At 41.0% G+C, this 18219-nt stretch overlaps 1 protein-coding gene across 1 annotated transcript; it reads right to left on the minus strand.

Moving 5' to 3' along the window:
- Window positions 1–1592: 1592 nt before the first annotated feature.
- LOC145523325 (tripartite motif-containing protein 64-like) lies at window positions 1593–10562 on the minus strand. Its single transcript, XM_081533372.1, has 6 exons — window positions 10152–10562; window positions 9554–9649; window positions 8127–8370; window positions 7451–7460; window positions 6029–6126; window positions 1593–2080 (listed from the first exon to the last, which is right to left on the minus strand). Exons 1-6 carry the CDS (start codon window positions 10560–10562, stop codon window positions 1593–1595), a joined length of 1347 nt encoding a protein of 448 aa, XP_081389498.1.
- Window positions 10563–18219: the final 7657 nt, after the last annotated feature.

Here is an 18219-nt window from a genome sequence, read left to right on the forward strand (position 1 = left end):
GTCACTGTTTCCACTGCTTCCTCATCTATTTGCCATGAAGTAATGGGACCAGACGCCATGATCTTAGTTTGCTGAATGTTGAGCATTAAGCCAAATTTTTCACTCTCCACTTTCACTTTCATCAAGAGGCTCTTTAGTTCTTCTTCACTTTCTACCATAAGGGTGGTGTCATCTGCATATCTGAGGTTATTGATATTTCTCCTGGCAATCTTGATTCCAGCTTGTGCTTCCTCCAGCCCAACGTTTCTCATTATGTGCTCTACATATAAGTTACATAAGCAGGGGGACAATATACAGCCTTGATGTACTCATTTTCCTATTTGGAACCAGTCTGTTGTTCCACGTCCAGTTCTAACTGTTGCTTCCTGACCTGCATACAGGTTTCACAAGAGGCAGATCAGGTGGTATGGTATTCCAATCTCTTGAAAAATTTTCTACCATTTATTGTGATCCACACAGTCAAAGGCTATGGCATAGTCAATAAAGTAGAAATAGATGCTTTTCTGGAACTCTCTTGCTTTTCTGATGATCCAGCGAATGTTGGCAATTTGATCTCTTGTTTCTCTGCCTTTTCTAAAACCAGCATGAACATCTGGAAGTTCATGGTTCATGTATTGCTGAAGCCTGGCTTGGAAAATTTTGAGCATTACTTCACTAACGTGTGAAATGAGTGCAATTGTGCAATAGTTTGAGCATTCTTTGGCATTGCCTTTCTTTGGGATTGGAATGAAAACTGACCTTTTCCAATCCTGTGGCCACTGCTGAGTTTTCCAAATTTGCTGACATATTGAGTGCCACACTTTCACCGCATCATCTTTTAGGATTTGGAATAGCTCAACAGAATTCCATCACCTCCACTAGCTTTGTTCATAGTAATGCTTCCTAAGGCCCACTTGACTTCACATTCCAGGATGTCTGGCTCTAGGTGGGTGATCACACCATTGTGATTATCTGGGGCTTTTGTCTACATGAATTCTTTACTTCACGTGTTTCTTCACTGATTCACCTAAGACTTCTATGTGTTCTGTTCTGAGTACTGCACGGAGAGTGGGAATGTAACAATAATATGAAATAAGATAAGAACTATCTGAACTGTCACAGGAATTTCCATCAAGTAGTAAAAAATATCTACTAACTTGAGAAAAGTTTGCTGAAGTGTGTGATGAGATGGTATATGCAACAGTGAGTAAATGGTACTGGGCATTGGGTCCTTTTGGAGGTCATGTATATGTCCCACAATGAGATAGTCCTGGTTTTACAATTTTGTATATTTCTAAAAACCATTGATTATGTAGTTTAATGGTAGTGACCTTTATGGTACATAAAATTTAGTTTAATATCCTTATTTTAAAAAGAAAAGCAATTCACTATATTCTATGAAATACTCCATAATAAATGTTTATTAAAAATTTAATAAACAGATTTATACATACAAAACATTTATGCCATTTTGTAAACATACAGTCACTATGTTACATTAAATAACACTGCGCTGCTGGACACAGTCAGGTATCCTGTGGCCTCACATGAAGTGAAGGGCAGCAATATCCCCAGAGAAGAAGCTCCAATAAATAGTCCAAGTAATGGAAAATTCATGGAGATTTAAGGCACAGGAAAGGTATCAGAGGGGAGGAGAAGGGGGAAGGAAGGGAACTATATATGAGGGAACTTCTGAAAACATCATAGAAGCTCACAGTTCCATTGTCATAATCCAAAAACACTCCAATCCTACCCGGAGGCCTTTTCACAAACTGAACTAAGGGTGGGGAGGTGGTGGACAGAATATACTGACTGTTCACTTTTGTAGAACACAGAAAAAATGCTTCTTCAGCACCAATACTGATACTGGTATCACTTGTGAAGATGCTTTTACAGACCCCCAGAACCCAGCTTGAGGACTGTGCCACGTCCAGCTCCCAGTAATGCCTCCCGGAGGTGAAGGTCCGAGCTCCCCAGGACACAACACATGGCCCCCGCAGGGGCTGTCTGGACGCGCCGGGGTGGTCATCCTCAAACAGCACGCTCGCATCATCGAGGATCGCATGGTGAACGGTCGTTATATGAGTCAGAATATTATTCACTGCAGAAAGAGTAAAAATTGTGTCAGCCAGTTGAATTTCCATGTCTCTGAGAGGCAGAGGCTCTCTAAGCAATAAGCTTTTTAATTTTCTTCCTCCAAGGAAATCAAAACAAAGACAGCAAAAGGAGTTAGAGTGATTCTTCTCTGAAGAATGAAAGTTATTACTATCTCTGTGGCACACAGAAGTACATCAAATCAAAGAGAAAATTTTAAAAAGACATATATCATGAACTGGGTGAAGTCTGACTTATGTCAATCTCTTCACAGTTTATTTTAGGACTCACATAAAATCATTTATTCTTATATTAGAAAACATTTCTTGTGTCCTTTGTATTTAATACTATGGAAACTGCAGATGGCACTTTGTTATCACGTGGATATTTATGGGGGTATAATCTCTACCTATTACATTTTCAAAGGTCAAAAGAATTGATAGAAATCCATCTATGAATAATTTGGAAGCTTCAAAAAAGTTGTTCTGACTAACAGTGTTCATGCATCCCTTGCTTTAAAGTTGTTGTGAGATTGAGAGCATTACAATTCTTCTGCCAAACCCCATTTCAGTTTTCCTGTTATTTATTCCTAATTTTAGAAATAATAAATATTCTTTGTACGATGTATAATAAATGTAGTTATAATGGAGTGAAAGTGAAAATGTTAGTCTCTCAGTCCTGTTTGTCTATTTTGGACCCCGTGGACTGTACGTAGCCCGCTAGGCTCCTCTGTCCATGGAATTCTCCAGGCAAGAATACTGGAGTGGATTGCCATTCCCTTCTCCAGGGATCTTCCTGACCCAGGGCTCAAACCTGGGTCTCCTGCATTGCAGGCAGACTCTTTATTATCTGAGTCTCCAGGGAAGCCTATATCGTAAATTAAAAGCAGCAATGATGGATTTAAGCTCAAGAGTGAAATAAACTGAGTAAACAACATATTGATGGTCACTCACAAAACTAAATATTCTGTCTCTTTATAATCACAGTAATACCCTGGTCACTCTCCTTTGCTCATACTGTGTCAGATATATTTAAATATATGTGTATGTGTATATGCATATATATATATATATATATATATATATATATATATATATGGTCTTGCATTTTCAGGAAATTACAGGTGGCAAATCAGACTTGGTGTATATAATCTGACTATAGAGGCAACAAAAGGGTCTGAAATGCAGTACTTGGATGCAGTCTCAGAAATGACAGAATGATCTGTTCATTTCCAAGGCAAACCATTCAATATCACAGTAATCCAAGTCTATGCCTCAACCAGTAATTCAGTTTCTGAAGAAACTGAATTTGAATGGTCATGAAGACCTACAAGACCTTCTAGAATTAATACCCAAAAAAGATGTCCTTTTCATTATAGGGTACTGGAATGCAAAAATAGGAAACCAAGCCATATCTGGAGTAACAGGCAAATTTGCCCTTGGAGTACAGAATGAAGCAGGGCAAAGGATAATGGAGTTTTGCCAAGAGAACGCACTAGTCATAGCAAACACCCTCTTCCAACAACAAGTGAGAAGATTCTATACATGGATCACCAGATGGTCAATACCAAAATCAGATTGATTATATTCTTTGCAGCCAATGATGGAGAAGCTTTATTCAGCCAGCAAAAACAAAACTTGGAGTTGACTGTGGCTCAGACCATGAACTCCTTATTGCCAAATTCAGACTTAAATTGAAGAAAGTAGGGAAAACCACTAGACCATTCAGGTATGACCTAAATCCAATCCATTATGATTATACAGTGGAAGTGACAAATAGATTCAAGGGATCAGATCTGATAGAGAGAATGCCTGAAGAACTATGGACAGAGGTTTATGACATTGTAGAGGAGGCAGTGATCAAGACCATCCCCCCCAAAAAAAACCCAAAAAGGTATATGGTTGTCTGAGGAGGCTTTATAATTAATGGTGAAAAGAAGAGTACCTAAAGGCAAAGGAAAAAAGGAAAGATATACCCATTTGAATGTAGAGTTCCAAAGAATAGCAAGAAGAGATAAGAAAGCCTTCCTCAGTGATCAATGCAAAGAAATAGAGGAAAACAATATAATGGGAAAGACTAGAGATCTCTTCAAGAAAATTAGAAATATCAAGGAAGCTTTGCTTGCAAAGATGGGCTCAATAAAGGAGAGAAATGGTATGGACTGAACAGAAGGAGAAGATGTTAAGAAGAGGATGCAAGAATACACAGAAGAACTATACAAAAAAGATCTTCATGACCCGGATAACTACAATGGTGTGATCACTCACCTGGAGCCAGACATCATAGAATGCAAAATCAAGTGGGCTTTAGGAAGCATCACTACAAACAAGCAAAGTTAGTGGAGGTGATGGAATTCCAGTTGAGATATTTCAAATCTTAAAGGATGATGCTATGAAAGTGCTGCACTCAATATGCCAGCAAATTTGGAAAACTCAGCAGTGGCAACAAGACTGGAAAATGTCAGTTTTCATTCCAATCCCAAAGAAAGGCAATGCCAAAGAATGCTCAAACTACTACACAACTGCACTCATCTCACATACTAGTAAATTAGTGCTCAAAATTCTTTAAACCAGGCTTCAACAGTACATGAACGCTGAAATTGCAGATGTTCAACCTGAATGTAGAAAAGGCAGAGGAACCAGAGATCAAATTACCAACATCTGCTGGATCATTGAAAAAACAAGAGAGTTCCAGGAAAACATCTATTTCTGCTTCATTGACTACACCAAAGCCTTTGACTGTGTGGATCACAACAAACTGTGGAAAATTCTTCAAAAGAAGGGAATACCAGACCACTTGACCTATCTCCTGAGAAATCTGCCTGCAGGTCAGGAAGCAACAGTTAGAACTGGACATGGAATAACAGAATGTTTCCAAATTCAGAAAGGCATAAGTTAAGGCTATATATTATCACCCTGCTTATCTAACTTAATTTCAGAGTACATCATGAGAAATGCTGGACTGGATGAAGCACAAGCTGGAATTCAGACTGTTGGGAGAAATAGAAATAACCTCAGATATGCAGATGATACAACACTTACGTCAGAAAGCGAAGAGGAACTAAAGAGCCTCTTGATGAAAGTGAAGGAAGAGAGTGAAAAAGTTGGCTTAAAACTCAACATTCAGAAAACTAAGATCATGGCATCTGGTCCCATCACATCATGGCAAATAGATGGGGAAACAATGAAACAGTGATAGACTATTTTGTGGGGGGAGGGGGGGTGTCCAAAATCACTGCAGATGGTGACTGCAGCCATGGAATTAAAAGATGCTTGCTCCTTGGAAGAAAAGTTATGACCAACCTAGACAGCATTTTAAAAGGCAGAGCCATTACTTTCCTACCAAAGATACATCTAGTCAAAGCTATAGTTTATCCAGTAGTCATGTACGGATATGAGAGTTGGACTATAAAGAAAGCTGAGCACTGTAGAATTGATGCTTTTGAACTGTCGTGTTTGAGAAGACTCTTGAGAGTCCCTTGGACAGCAAGGAGATCCAATCAGTCCATCCTAGAGGAAATCAGTTCTGAATATTCATTGGAAGGACGGATGCTGAAGTTGAAACTCCAATACCTTGGCACCTAATGCGATGAACTCATTCATTTGAAAAGACCCTGATGCTGGGAAAAACTGAAGACGGGAGGAGAAGGGAACGACAGAGGATGAGATGGTTGGGTGGCATCATTGGCTCAATGGACATGAGTTTGAGTAAACTTTTGGAGTTGGTGATAGACAGGAAGCCTGGCATGCTGTAGTCCATGGGATCGCAAACAGTCAGATAAGACTAAGTGATTGAACTGAACTGATCGAGGTAGAAAAGATGTTAACAACTTCAGGAATTTATGCACCACCTTCATATCCAAAAAAGAAAAAAGAAACAACAAAAATGAAAGAAGAGTTGTTCCCAAGAAGCTCTAAAGAAATGTAGTCCTGATCACCAAAAGGCTGACTCTTACCTCTGAAGTTGTTCAGCATGTGTAGGAATCCAGAGACAGGCCAGGAAGGGAGCTCTGGGTTCATGGGCTGAGGCTTCTGCATCTTTCCCAAGTCAGTCCTGTAACAAAGGATATCAGTTCCATGTCAAGACCAATGACTAATCACATGAGCATTGCAAAACAGCAGACTTCACTACAGGATCTGATATGTTCTCAGGATTCTCCTACTTTTGGTGATTTGCATATACTATATATTCTACGCATTTGAGAATATAAAAATGTTGCCATATATTTTACTAAATATAAATTACATCAAATTTCATTTTCCCCATTTTTCTCAGACAATATTCCAAATTTGCACTCACTAAACTTCATTCCCTTCCTCAATTCCATCAATTCAAAGATCCTGGGCATTTTACAGAGAGCAAGAAATTCAGGCTAAGGCTTTGAGACTTCACTCACAAAGTAGTCATCAAGGATGCATTCCATGTCTAAACGGAAGTGCTCACTGACCAGACATGTTTACTCTTGTCAGTCCAGCAAAGTGAACCAGGCCTGGCCTGGCTGCCCTGGTGCTGAACATCTCACTTCCCAGTGAGCAGCAGAAAGCTGCTCCCTGTGAGGTCCTGTCTGCAGGGGGCTTGCTGTGATGGAACAGGCTGAGTCACTGCTACTCAGTATTAACAAAATCACAGTCTCTCTTCTCATGGTGGGGATTGTGCCTCTTTCATGCCTTTTTCACCTTCCAATTGACTAGGGTAGGTGCTTCCTCCATGATGTCTTAGAAAAATCCCTTCACTAATTTTCATGATGGTGAGGCTGGAGAGAATGGGTCGAGTGGGTAGAACAAAGCCCAGAATGCCAAGAGATTCTCAAGTATATTTGATTTCAGTCAAATGAAAAGGAAACTACTGAGACTAAGGGTCAGAAGCCCTTGAAATTCTTTTGAAATAAAATAGAAAATAGCCAAAAAGAGAGTGTTGGTAATCCATATGCTAGGGTTCTGTACCTGTGGATTCACACATGGATTCAATCTGTACATTCTGGGCGATTTATTTGCTTATTTATTCGTTTATTTTATAATAGGATCAGAGGTACTATTCTAATTATATTTCATATACAGTGTGTACCAGTCAATTTCAAATTCCCAGTGTAAACTTCCTTCCCCTTTGCCTTTGTTCTGAGTGGAAAACATTCACAAGAAATTCCAGAAACTTACAAAAATGTAAAAATTGAAAATGCCACATACCCAGGAATGACTTATGTAGCATTTACTTTACACTGTATATATTAGTTGTAAAGTTGTCTAGAGATGACAAAATTTACAGGAGCATACATATTAGTTATCTGCTAATACTATCGCATTATGTATAAAGGATCTTGTATCCTGGGATTTAGATATGGAAGAGCACTTGAAATCAGTCCCAGGTCCCAAGCAAGAACTGTGGGTCCACTTCAACAAAAAGACAAAAATGTTTCAGAATGAAAAATCATTAGTGTATACTCACATTTCCAGCACATTTTCCAAGCCCTGCAAAGGGAAAAAAAAAAAAAAGATCATGTTAATCATTAGAGTTCAGTCCTTTTCCATCTCCTTTCCTATTCCTGTTTCATAATAAGACATGGTTTTCTAAATCTCTTCTAAGTAACACTCAGAAGCAATCTTCATAACAGACCATAACCTAAAACATGATAGGACTCCTGAGGTCTTATTAGAGGGGAGAGGGGCAGGAATGGTCTGCACAATGCTGCAGCAACATCTAGGTTTCCAGTGTCACTCACTGCCCACTGCTGTCTTCAGGAAGTGATCTCACCATTTATGGTAACAACTAAAGTAAACTGAACAATTGCATAAAAAAGAACTACAGATTGCATTAAAATGGATACCAGTTCTAAATGTCTTGCCTGTACGACAGAAAGTACCTCAGTGTCTTCAGGAATTGTGGATAACAGAGAGTGGCAAGGGTTTAGGGGGATGTATACTGAGATTTACTCCAAGAAAATTAACTTTCCCCTGGTCACAGCATCTTGCTGACTGTGTTGTCATTGGTCTGGATAGGTAATATCTCAGTGTCACAGCAGCTCGTCTAGAAGAGTGTTTCTCTCTCTGAAGAGGGACCCTCCTTTCTCACCTGGAGCAGCTCCATGTCTGGCTTGTGACACATCTCGGTCAGCTCTCTGTACATTTGTTTCAGACTTTCTTCCTGTTGAGTCATTCTGAACATAGTCTCCTTGAGTTGTTCACAAATCTCCTTGGCTTTTTTCTCCAGGGCCTCCAGATGCATTTGCTCCTCCTCCCGGAGCAACAGAAGCATCCTCTGATATTCAAGCTTGATCATCACCTTCCTTAAGGCCACATACTCCTGCAGAGATAATGGATCCAAAGCATTACTTATGTTCACACTCAAAAGAAACATTCAAATATTATTTCCTTAGTGTCATCAACAGAGAAGGCAATGGCACCCCACTCCGGTACTCTTGCCTGGAAAATCACATGGATGGAGGAGCCTGGTAGGCTACAATCCATGGGGTCGCTAAGAGTAGGACATGACTGAGCGACTTCACTTTCATTTTCCCTTTCATGCACTGGAGAAGGAAACAGCAACCACTCCAGTGTTCTTGCCTGGAGAATCCCAGGGACGGCGGAGCCTGGTGGGCTGCTGTCTATGGGGTCTCACAGAGTCGGACACGACTGAAGCGACTTAGCAGCAGCAGCAGCAATGTCATCAAGGAAGTTCCCGACAAACTGCCACATGCATCAGAGTCTTGAATATTTTCTGATCCTTATTTCCCATGCTTCTCTGAATTCCTAATCTTTTCCCTGTTTAAATCAAGTCAGAGGGATCCCAGACTGTCTCCCAAGGAGGATTCTTCCGGGTTCTTACACTATCTATTATTTCCTCTCCGACCTGAGTCTTGTCTTTCTCTTGTTCCTTTCTCTGATTCTTCTAAGTATTCTTTCATGAAGTAATCCCCATTTTGTATATATGTATTTATTTTTTTTCCTGCATGCTGAGTCTCTTCAGTCATGCCCAACTCTTTGTGACCTTGTGGATTGAAGCTCGCCAGGCTCCTCTATCCATGAGATTCTCCAGGCAGGAATACTGGGGTGGGCTGCCATTTCCTCCTCCAGGGGACCTTCCCAAACCAGGGATGTAATCCATGTCTGTTGTGGCTCCTGCACTGCAGGCAGATACTTCACCCCTGAGTCAACATTTTCCCTCTAGGTACGATTCTGTTCCTCTCTCCTCCTTCACAGTCACACTTAGTGCAATGTGTCTTATACTCCGTGTCTGAAACGGTTTATCCAGTCTTCAAAATTTGGCCTTGGAATACATTTCATGGCTTGGTCTTCCAATATAGTAGCATTCTTTGAACTAGCATATATTAGCCTGTTCTAATTTCAATTATTGATCAGTCATTTGAAACCACTCCTCCAGGGAAGAGACTAGTAGCCTTTAACAGGAACTTACATTGACTTAAAAGAATCTAAGCTAAAATTATACCAATATTTATACAAATAAATAGGAACATTTTTATTCTTACCTCAAAGGACTGAGTTGTGGTAGCTTCCTGTTTCAGACTGATTTGTATTTCTTCTCTCATTTTCCATAAGGCGCTCATTCTCTTCAGGAGTTTCTCCTGCAAAATATCCATGGGATTTAGTGACACAGAAGATGACACCATAAATTTAATCCACTTATTTATTTATGAGCAGAGGCATTTATTAGTTACACAGAAACTTTGAGTTAGGATGCTGTGGTCAGATTTTTCCACATTAATTTAATGTGATGCCAACATTTGAATAGCAAGGAATAGAACTGTATACTAGAGAACTGGGGGAACTTTACATGTAATGGAATCCATTTCCCAAGATACTGAGACTCAGACTCTAACAACCCAAGTAGGAAAGCCTCAAACTCCCATCAGAAGCCTGTGGCCCTGGTGCCATCCGCCCCGCGATGCTGCATTTTCACGCATGTGGACAATTGGAAACAACCCTGAGAGGACACATCATATGTGAGGATCCACATTCAGAAATCCCACCTCCACTATCTCCATCCCATCACCGTCATAGCATCCTCGTCTTCCTCTCTGACTTAGGAGCCTCTAGATTCCAAACTGCTCTAGAGGCATCACCTACCCGGGACTCCTCAGCAGCCCTGTGTATCGGACTGTGGCTGTGAGCTGCGTGCTCGGAGCGTTCAGAGCAGGGCCCACACAGCAGGCTCTGCTCAGCCTCACAGAAGAGGCCTTTGGCTTCCTGGTGTGTCACACAGATCTGCTCCTCAGAGCTGTGGTCGTGGTCGGCTCTGGCCTGTCTGGCAAGAGAAGCCAGCCTCTTGAGGACAATATTGGTTTTGAAATCGGGCCTCTCTGCTATTCCCCTGCACTCAGGGCAGCTCCTTGGAGTCTGGCCTTCTTCCCAGCAAAGGCTCAGACAGGGACGGCAGAAGCTGTGCCCACAGTCTATGGTGATGGGGTCCAGGAAGTAGTTCATGCAGATGGAGCAGGTGAGTTCCTTCTGGAAGGCTCCCAGTGTGTCTGAATCCATGCTTCTGAAAATTAGAGAAAGAAATAAGAGAGGGTAAGAGAAAAAGTCTTTCTTCTGCCCTCATCAGGAAAAATAAATCCTTTGGACAAAGTCCTGTCTTGAACTTTAATTTCCCTATTTGCTTACATCCCCAGAACAAATCTAGAAATGGTGACTATATACACCTTGGATTTTAACTATTTTACAAAGGATGAAATACAATAAAAGAATCCTTAGCAACTTTTCTGTTTAAAATAAACCAGGATTTCAATCATACTAAAATTATTAATCCATGGAGAAGCTTAAAGGTGAGTGTGAGTGTGCTCAGTCTTGTCTGACTTGTTGCTATGCCATGGACTGTAGCCCACCAGGCTCGTCTGCCCTTGGGATTTCCCAGGCAAGAATTCTGGAAAGCGTTGCCGTTTTGTTCTCCAAGGGATCTTCCCAACTCAGCAGCTGAACCCGTGTTTCCTGCAGCTTCTGCATTGGCAGGTGGATTCTTTACCACCTGGGAAGCCCCTTAAAGATTAGAATGGAGGTTAAGTGTTGGGATGACTTCAGAGTTACTTTATTAGCTGATTCTGACAGAAGCACACACAGAACCTCAGTCTATCTCTCTCTCTCGATCTCCATGACTCCCTGACTGGAACCCACACTAGCACACCCTTCGTTTCTCTCCTCAAGACTTTAGTTCCTTTTGTCATCAAAGTGATTGAAGCGTTTTTCTAAAGACAAAGAAATTTGTTTACAATGAATTTAAACTTCGTATAATCAATGTTGGCTTTAATCTGATGTCTTAACCCTTAAGAGTTCAGAGCTTGCTTCCAACTTAAATAACAAAACTGCTCCTTTCAGGACAAAAAGAAGAAAAAAAAAAGTCACTTCTAGTTCAGGAAATCAAGTTTTCCTGGAGTCGGTTCATATCATCAGAGCATGTCATATTTTGAACTGGTGAATGTTCAAGTACCACAATAATCAGGAAACAATAGTCAGCATGTATATAATCATTTGTAAACTGATAACATCATGACCATGATAATATTGAAACAATAATAAGATAACTTAATATGTGTTGCCTAGTATTTCAAAGCATTGAATTAAATCCTTTTCTATGGATTAACTGCTTTAATTGTCTCAACAATATTTACTAATTTTCTATTTTTACCCACATTTTATAAGGAGGTTACTTGATATAGTGTGGGTAAAAAAAGTTACTTGTCTGCAAATCCCACATGAAATCAATGCTTGAGGAAGTACTCAAACATAGATAGTACTGACAGAATGAATACAACTAGCTTTTGTGTCCAGGACTGCCATTAAAGTTTTATTTTTAACTGAACATATCAGAATTTCATTGTACCTTGATCAGAACTCACCTTTGGTTGTAGTTAATAAAATTTTCCACTCTTTTTCAGTAGGTAACTCTCAAATTCAGTTCAGGATTTAGGTGCTCCACTGCTGGTGGCAGAAACTTTCAAAAGTCTTCACAGCTCAGCCAACTCCAAACACCAGAGCTCTGGGCTCCAGAGAAGATTGAGCTTGGTTCTTGCTGGATGCTTCATATTCTCCAATGACCACGCCCATTTCTTCCAAGTGATAGGGTTATCAACTCCGTGAAAAGGTATAGGTGCACATGATTAGATTTTGCAGACTTGAAAACACATCAGGATACCAATGATTGAATTCAAACATTTGAAACCTACTTGATTCAATTGCCACAATCCAACCTCTGATAAAAGTCTAACCATGAATTTACATTTGTAATTCATGAAGTTTTTGTTTTGGAATAAACTATCCAAGTATGAATTTCACATCTCCATTTAATGAACTATATTATAGTTTTAATAGCACCTACTCATCTAGACCTATCACCCACTAGATTTACTTGCCTTTCTGAATTTGCCTGCATTCATTCGGTGATATGTCTTCAGAATGAAGAGTTCCTCACATTCTATTTTCAACCAGGATACTCAAGCTCCCCCAAAATACCACATACTGCTCTGGCCAAGATAGCCAGAAGTTGTTGTTTAAATAACTGAATTCCCCAGGATTGAATTTCACATGTGCCTTTCACAAACTATACCATAGCCCTAATTGCAGCAACCAGTAATCTCACCAGTAATAAGTGAGAATGCGTGCGTGCTAAGTCTCTTCAGTTGTGTCAGACTCTTTGCGACCCCACGGATCATCGCCCACCAGACTCCTCTGTCTGTGGGATTTTCTAGGCAAGAATACTGGAGTGGATGGCCATGCCCTCCTCCAGGGGATCTTCCCAACCAAGGGATCGAACCCTCAGCTCTTATGTCTCCTGCATCCGCAGGTTCTTTACAACTAACGCCACCTAGAAAGCTCACAAGTGAGAACAGGGCCTGTGGTTTTCCTTCTAGGAGTAGCAGTGACTCAGCTTCTTCCGTCACAGCAAGCCCACTTGTTCTCTAAAACACAGTGATCTTTGCCTTACCTGACATGGAATAGGGGAAGGGAATGAAGTTCAATGAGTAAAAAATTGAAATAATGTTTGAGAAAAATGGGAAAGTTTAAATTGGATATAATTTATATTTTGAAAACATAATATGGTAGTATTTTATATTCCCAAAGGTGTCATTGCTGGTTTTTAATTTTCTCTGTATTATAACTGAACCTATTATTCATTGCACAAAGAATATTTATTATTTGTAAAATCAGGAAGAATTGACAATAAAGATTAAAATTGTCTTGGGCCAAATAATTGTAAGGATCATATGTGGAATCTAAATATTAGATCAATATCAAGTAACTGAAAGGCAAGAGATATGTGAACATGGTTATCCAGAACATTCTTCTTGAAGTTTCCTGTATTCATTGATGAATTCCTATCAAAGTTTTGGACCTTTGAAAATGTAATAGGTAGAGAACCCCCCCCCCAATAAATATCCACATGGTAGCAAAGTGCCATCTACAGGCTCCATGCGTTCAACAAAAGGGACACAAGATAAACTTTCTACTAAAAGATAAAATAATGTTTTGGGTGAGTCCTGAAATAAAGCATCAAGATTACAGAGCACGTGCATGCTCAGTCGTGTCTGACTCTGTGTCTGACTGTAGCCCGCCAGGCTCCTCTGTCCGTGGGATTTGCCAGGTAAGAACACAGGGCGAGGTTGCCATTTCCTTCTCCAGGGGATCTTCCTGACCCAGAGATCGAATCCAAATCTCCTGCATCAGCAGCATGGGCAGGCAGATTTTTTTCACTACTGAGCTTCCTGGGAAGCCCAAAAGTATCAAGAGGCTGACATTAAATCAGCCTTCACAGCTTATAATATACCTTTCTTGCTTTTGTTTTACTTTCTCTATGTGATTGGAGGTGTTTCTATATGCTGTAGAGATAATAAGTTTTGTTCTTCCTAGAAAAGTCAGTCTGAACTCTCTGCAGTTTGTGGTCTGTCTTTCCTGGGAGAAGGGAAACTGAAATAACTCATTGAATTACAGAGACTTTCTCTCTGAGGATATCAAAATACCTTTAACCGACCTGATTTTTCTTTCTCCCTTGGATAACATTCTCAGTCAGAAAATTACCATTCACAATGTGAGCCTTTCAGAGGATGATACAAGTGTGATGTTTCAAAATGACCAATACTTAATTTTTCCTTTAAAACATAAACATCTAGCAAAAATGTAAGTGTTGCTACAGAAAAATATTGCATCAAAAATATTATATAAAGGCTTCAGCTCCATAGTTTGAACTCCTACAGCTCAGAATTCCGTGGCCACCGCAGCGGGAGGGAGAGCAGAAAGCAGTCTTCAGGCCTCTCCGACCTGCAGGGCCAGAGACAGGCAGCCCCAACCCCGACTCAGGGTCAAAGTTTCCACCTGGAGATGGGCATTTGGAGTCCTAGGGAGACCTTAGACTCTGTTCTTTTTCTGGCATCACCACTGATGGAGCCACCTCCTTCCACAGGGACCTGCCTTCCCCGAGAGCAGCGTGTCTTTCAGGAGAACCTGATCTGCTGGGGTCTGAGCCCGGGCCGTCCTGGTGGTCAGTGTGTTCTGGCCCCACCGCTGAGGGACCCGCCTGAGGGGGGCGCACTGAGCTGGAGGTGCTCGGACACCCGCTCCGGGGGCTCCGGGGGCTCCGGGAGGGACACCAAGTCTGCGTGGCCGCAGGGCTCAGAGCCCGCGTTTGGCCCAGTAGGGAGTCAGGAGGACGCGCGTGGCGATGGGAGAACGGCTGTATTCCCAGATCTTAAACGGGCTGCTCCAGGGAACCCGAAGATCTTTTCGTCTACACGTGCCTGACGGGGCCCCGGAGTCCCGGACGTCCTGAGGATACTGTCTCCTGATGGACGTGGCCCGAGTGTCAGAAAAGAACTCAGACCCGCGGGCACCAAGTGCGGGTTTTGGCGAGAGTCACTGCTGCAAACAGGGGTGCTGGACCATTGAGCCGGAGGGGGTCCGTGGGGATTCCGGGGCTGCGGCCTCATCGAGGCTCTCAGGAGCTCCACTGCCGCCTGAACCCTGCAGGTTCCCCGGCATTGCACCTGGCCACCCTCCGCCTCTTCCAGTGTGAGGCCCCGAGGGTGGTTCTCTGTCCAGGGTGAACTCAAGAGAGAAGCGACAAAGTCAGAAAAAGAAAGATAAATATCATGTGATATTGACCCAATGTGGAATCTAAAATAATGGTACAAATGAGGTTATTTACAAAAGAAAGACACAGATGGAGAAAGCAAGCTTAAGGTTACCAGGCTCTAAGAAACAGGGTGGAGGATGAGAGGGATAAAGTGGAGATCTGGATGATCATCCACACATTCCTATGCATAAAACTGTAATAAATAAGGATCTACTGTGTAGCATCGGAAATTCTATTCTATACTCTGCAATGACTTGTATGGGAAAAAAATCTTTAAGAAAAAAGAGTGGATACATGTATTTATATAGTTGATTCACCAGGCTGTACAAGAGAAACTAACACAACCTTGAAAATCAAGGATATTCCAATCAAAATTTAAAAATAAATAAATTTTCTCATCTAGTAACCTTCCCTGAGTGAAGTGTCATGGCCCATCATTGAATAAACAGAAAAATGTTTTGAGGACTAGAATGCAAACACAGTATAATAAAGAAAATCTGAAGAGATAGTTGCCCAAGCTTAACAGACAATATCATATTTCTTTCACAAATTATCTATTATTTTTTAGTCAATCTTGTATTGTACGAAACAATGACATAATCATTAACTCCACAACCTAGCATCAATATGTCCACTGTGCATACATATTGAATAATAGAATGAGAGGGTATGAGGTCATATGCAAGAACTGAGGAACAAGTATAGAGTCTTAGAGAAAAACCACCAACAGCTACTGTGTCTGGAGTTACAGACATAAAGAGAAAAAACAATAGTGTGTAACCTAAACAGAAGAACAAAACAAAAAATAGCAAATAAAAATATTCTGAAGGAACAATTTCATGCAGAACTGACTGCAAAGAATAAAACGTGAAAGAATTTTAGTTCAGATGAGGTTGAGAATACCTATCAGAGACTAGAAGGCTATCTCAGACAGTACAGTCAGTGGTATGTGGGGAAGACTGAGTGTCCCGTGTTGAAAAATAGAATCTAAAGGACTCTGCTTTCTGAAGAAGTGTCACAGAGCAAATGCAGGCAAATTCAGACAGACAACTAAATCTAGTGGGTGATGAGCCCAGATGAGTCAATGAAATTAGGACTATTATATTGTTCATGAAATGAAGGTATGAAAATCATATTTGGGGAGTTCAATTATTTCCAAACAACAACTTCATGGATAACAAGTGTAAACCATGGTGTGACTTCACCAGAATGAAATATGTAAAGACATATATATGAGACACACACACATATATATACATATTTTTGTGTATGTATATACATATGCATACTTTTGTGTGTGTGTATATATCTATGTGTGTATATATACACATGAGAGGAATTTGTATCAAAGGAGTCGAGTGAGATTTGAAACCATGCTGTTCCCTTTCCTTTCTTCCTCCAACAATTCCACTCTCTCATTCAGTTTCCTGTCTGTACCATTTCTACCACCAACCTGAGCAGATTGTCTAGGAATTTACAGCTCTTTAATGGTAAGATTTAAGAGATTTTTATCCTAATTTCCAAGTTCCATTTCACTTAATAGCTTCCCATTTTGACCACAGATTCTTTAGAGTGAGAGAAGTTTGAATTAATCGGATATATTGGAGTTAGAAACTTACCGCCAAGGAAGGGTTTAGGAAATTTGAGAAAGTTTCTCAGAAACTTGTTTGGTGTGCGCAGTGCACGTGCCCTTAGTCATGTCTGACCCTTTGGGATCCTTTGGACTGTAGCCCAGCAAGGTTCTCTGTCCGTTGAAGTTTTCAGTCAAGAACACTGGAGTAGGTTGTCATTTCCTCCTCCAGGGGATCTTCCCAACCCAGGGATCAAACCCGTGTCTCATGTGTCCCCTGCGTTACGTTTTATGTGAATTCTTTATCCACTGAGCCATCAGGAGAAAAAAACAAACCAAAAACCTAGATGACATAGGAGCTTCCTGATAGCTCAGTTGGTAAAGAATCTGCCTGCAATGCAGGATTGCAGTTCAATTCCTGACTCAGGAAGATCTGGTCGAGAAGGGATAGGCTACTCACTCCAGTATTCTTGGGCTTCCCTTGTGACTCAGCTGGCAAAGAATTCGCCTGCAATGTGGGAGACCTGAGTTCAATCCCTGGGTTGGGAAGATCCCCTGGAGAAGGGAAAGTCCAGTATTCTGGCCTGGAGAACTCCATGGACTGTATAGTCCATGGATGGCAAAGAGTTGCACAGGACTGAGTGACTTTCACTTTTAGATGACATAGAGGCAGGAGACCAGGAGAGGGCGCTGTCTCGTACTGTTAGGAACTTTACACCTCGGAAACCAAAGGAGAGTCCAATAAAATCTTTTTTATCAATAAAATTGTCTCTTATAGAAGAGCCTCCACCTAGATTCTTTCAGGAAAAAAAATAACAGGCTATGACTTTCTGGGAGTTCTGACTGGAAAAATATCAGTCTCAAGCACAATCAGCAAATCTACAGAAGAAATTGGGAAATACTGTAAAAATTCTGAGATTAGAAAGGGTAGGAAAATCATAGCTATGTTTCTCTGATTACTTTTCATGGCACAGGAAAGTTGTGACCTGTGTATTGCTGCCAGTTCACAGCAAGAGTCTGAGCCTGACCATCGCCCAGTGATGGCTCCTGAAATGAGCTCCGGCGTCACAGGCCGGCACATGGACAGCAAGACTGACTCATTACTGCAGTGAGGATTCCCGCAAGAGTTCCTCTTTTGGTGCCACAGGCTTCATCAGTGTTTGCTAATACACATTAACCTGAACATGTTCATCAGAACTTCTTCTCATATTATATTAATCAGGCAGAAACATCAGGGGAATCTGTATCATTCTTAGAAAATCTTTCTAATTTTTCTTCTTGCCTGTCTGCTTCCACTGTCCTGACTCTCAGAGGCACTTGCCTCTGTTACCTGCAACCTGGGGAAAATTAGCCTACAAGCTTAAAGAAGTTTATGAATTTGAATCTTAAAAGCATAGATAGCAAATGTTAAGCAGTTTATACCTTGAAGGCTTCAAAACACATCACTGCAACAAAAGAGAGCAGCAGGAAAAAGGAGCCCAGAATAGCTTCAGATTCAGAGACAC

The sequence above is a fragment of the Giraffa tippelskirchi genome, chromosome 10, assembly GCF_054371585.1.
Source record: "Giraffa tippelskirchi isolate mGirTip1 chromosome 10, T2T-mGirTip1v1.2.pri, whole genome shotgun sequence".
Classification (NCBI taxonomy): domain Eukaryota; kingdom Metazoa; phylum Chordata; class Mammalia; order Artiodactyla; family Giraffidae; genus Giraffa; species Giraffa tippelskirchi.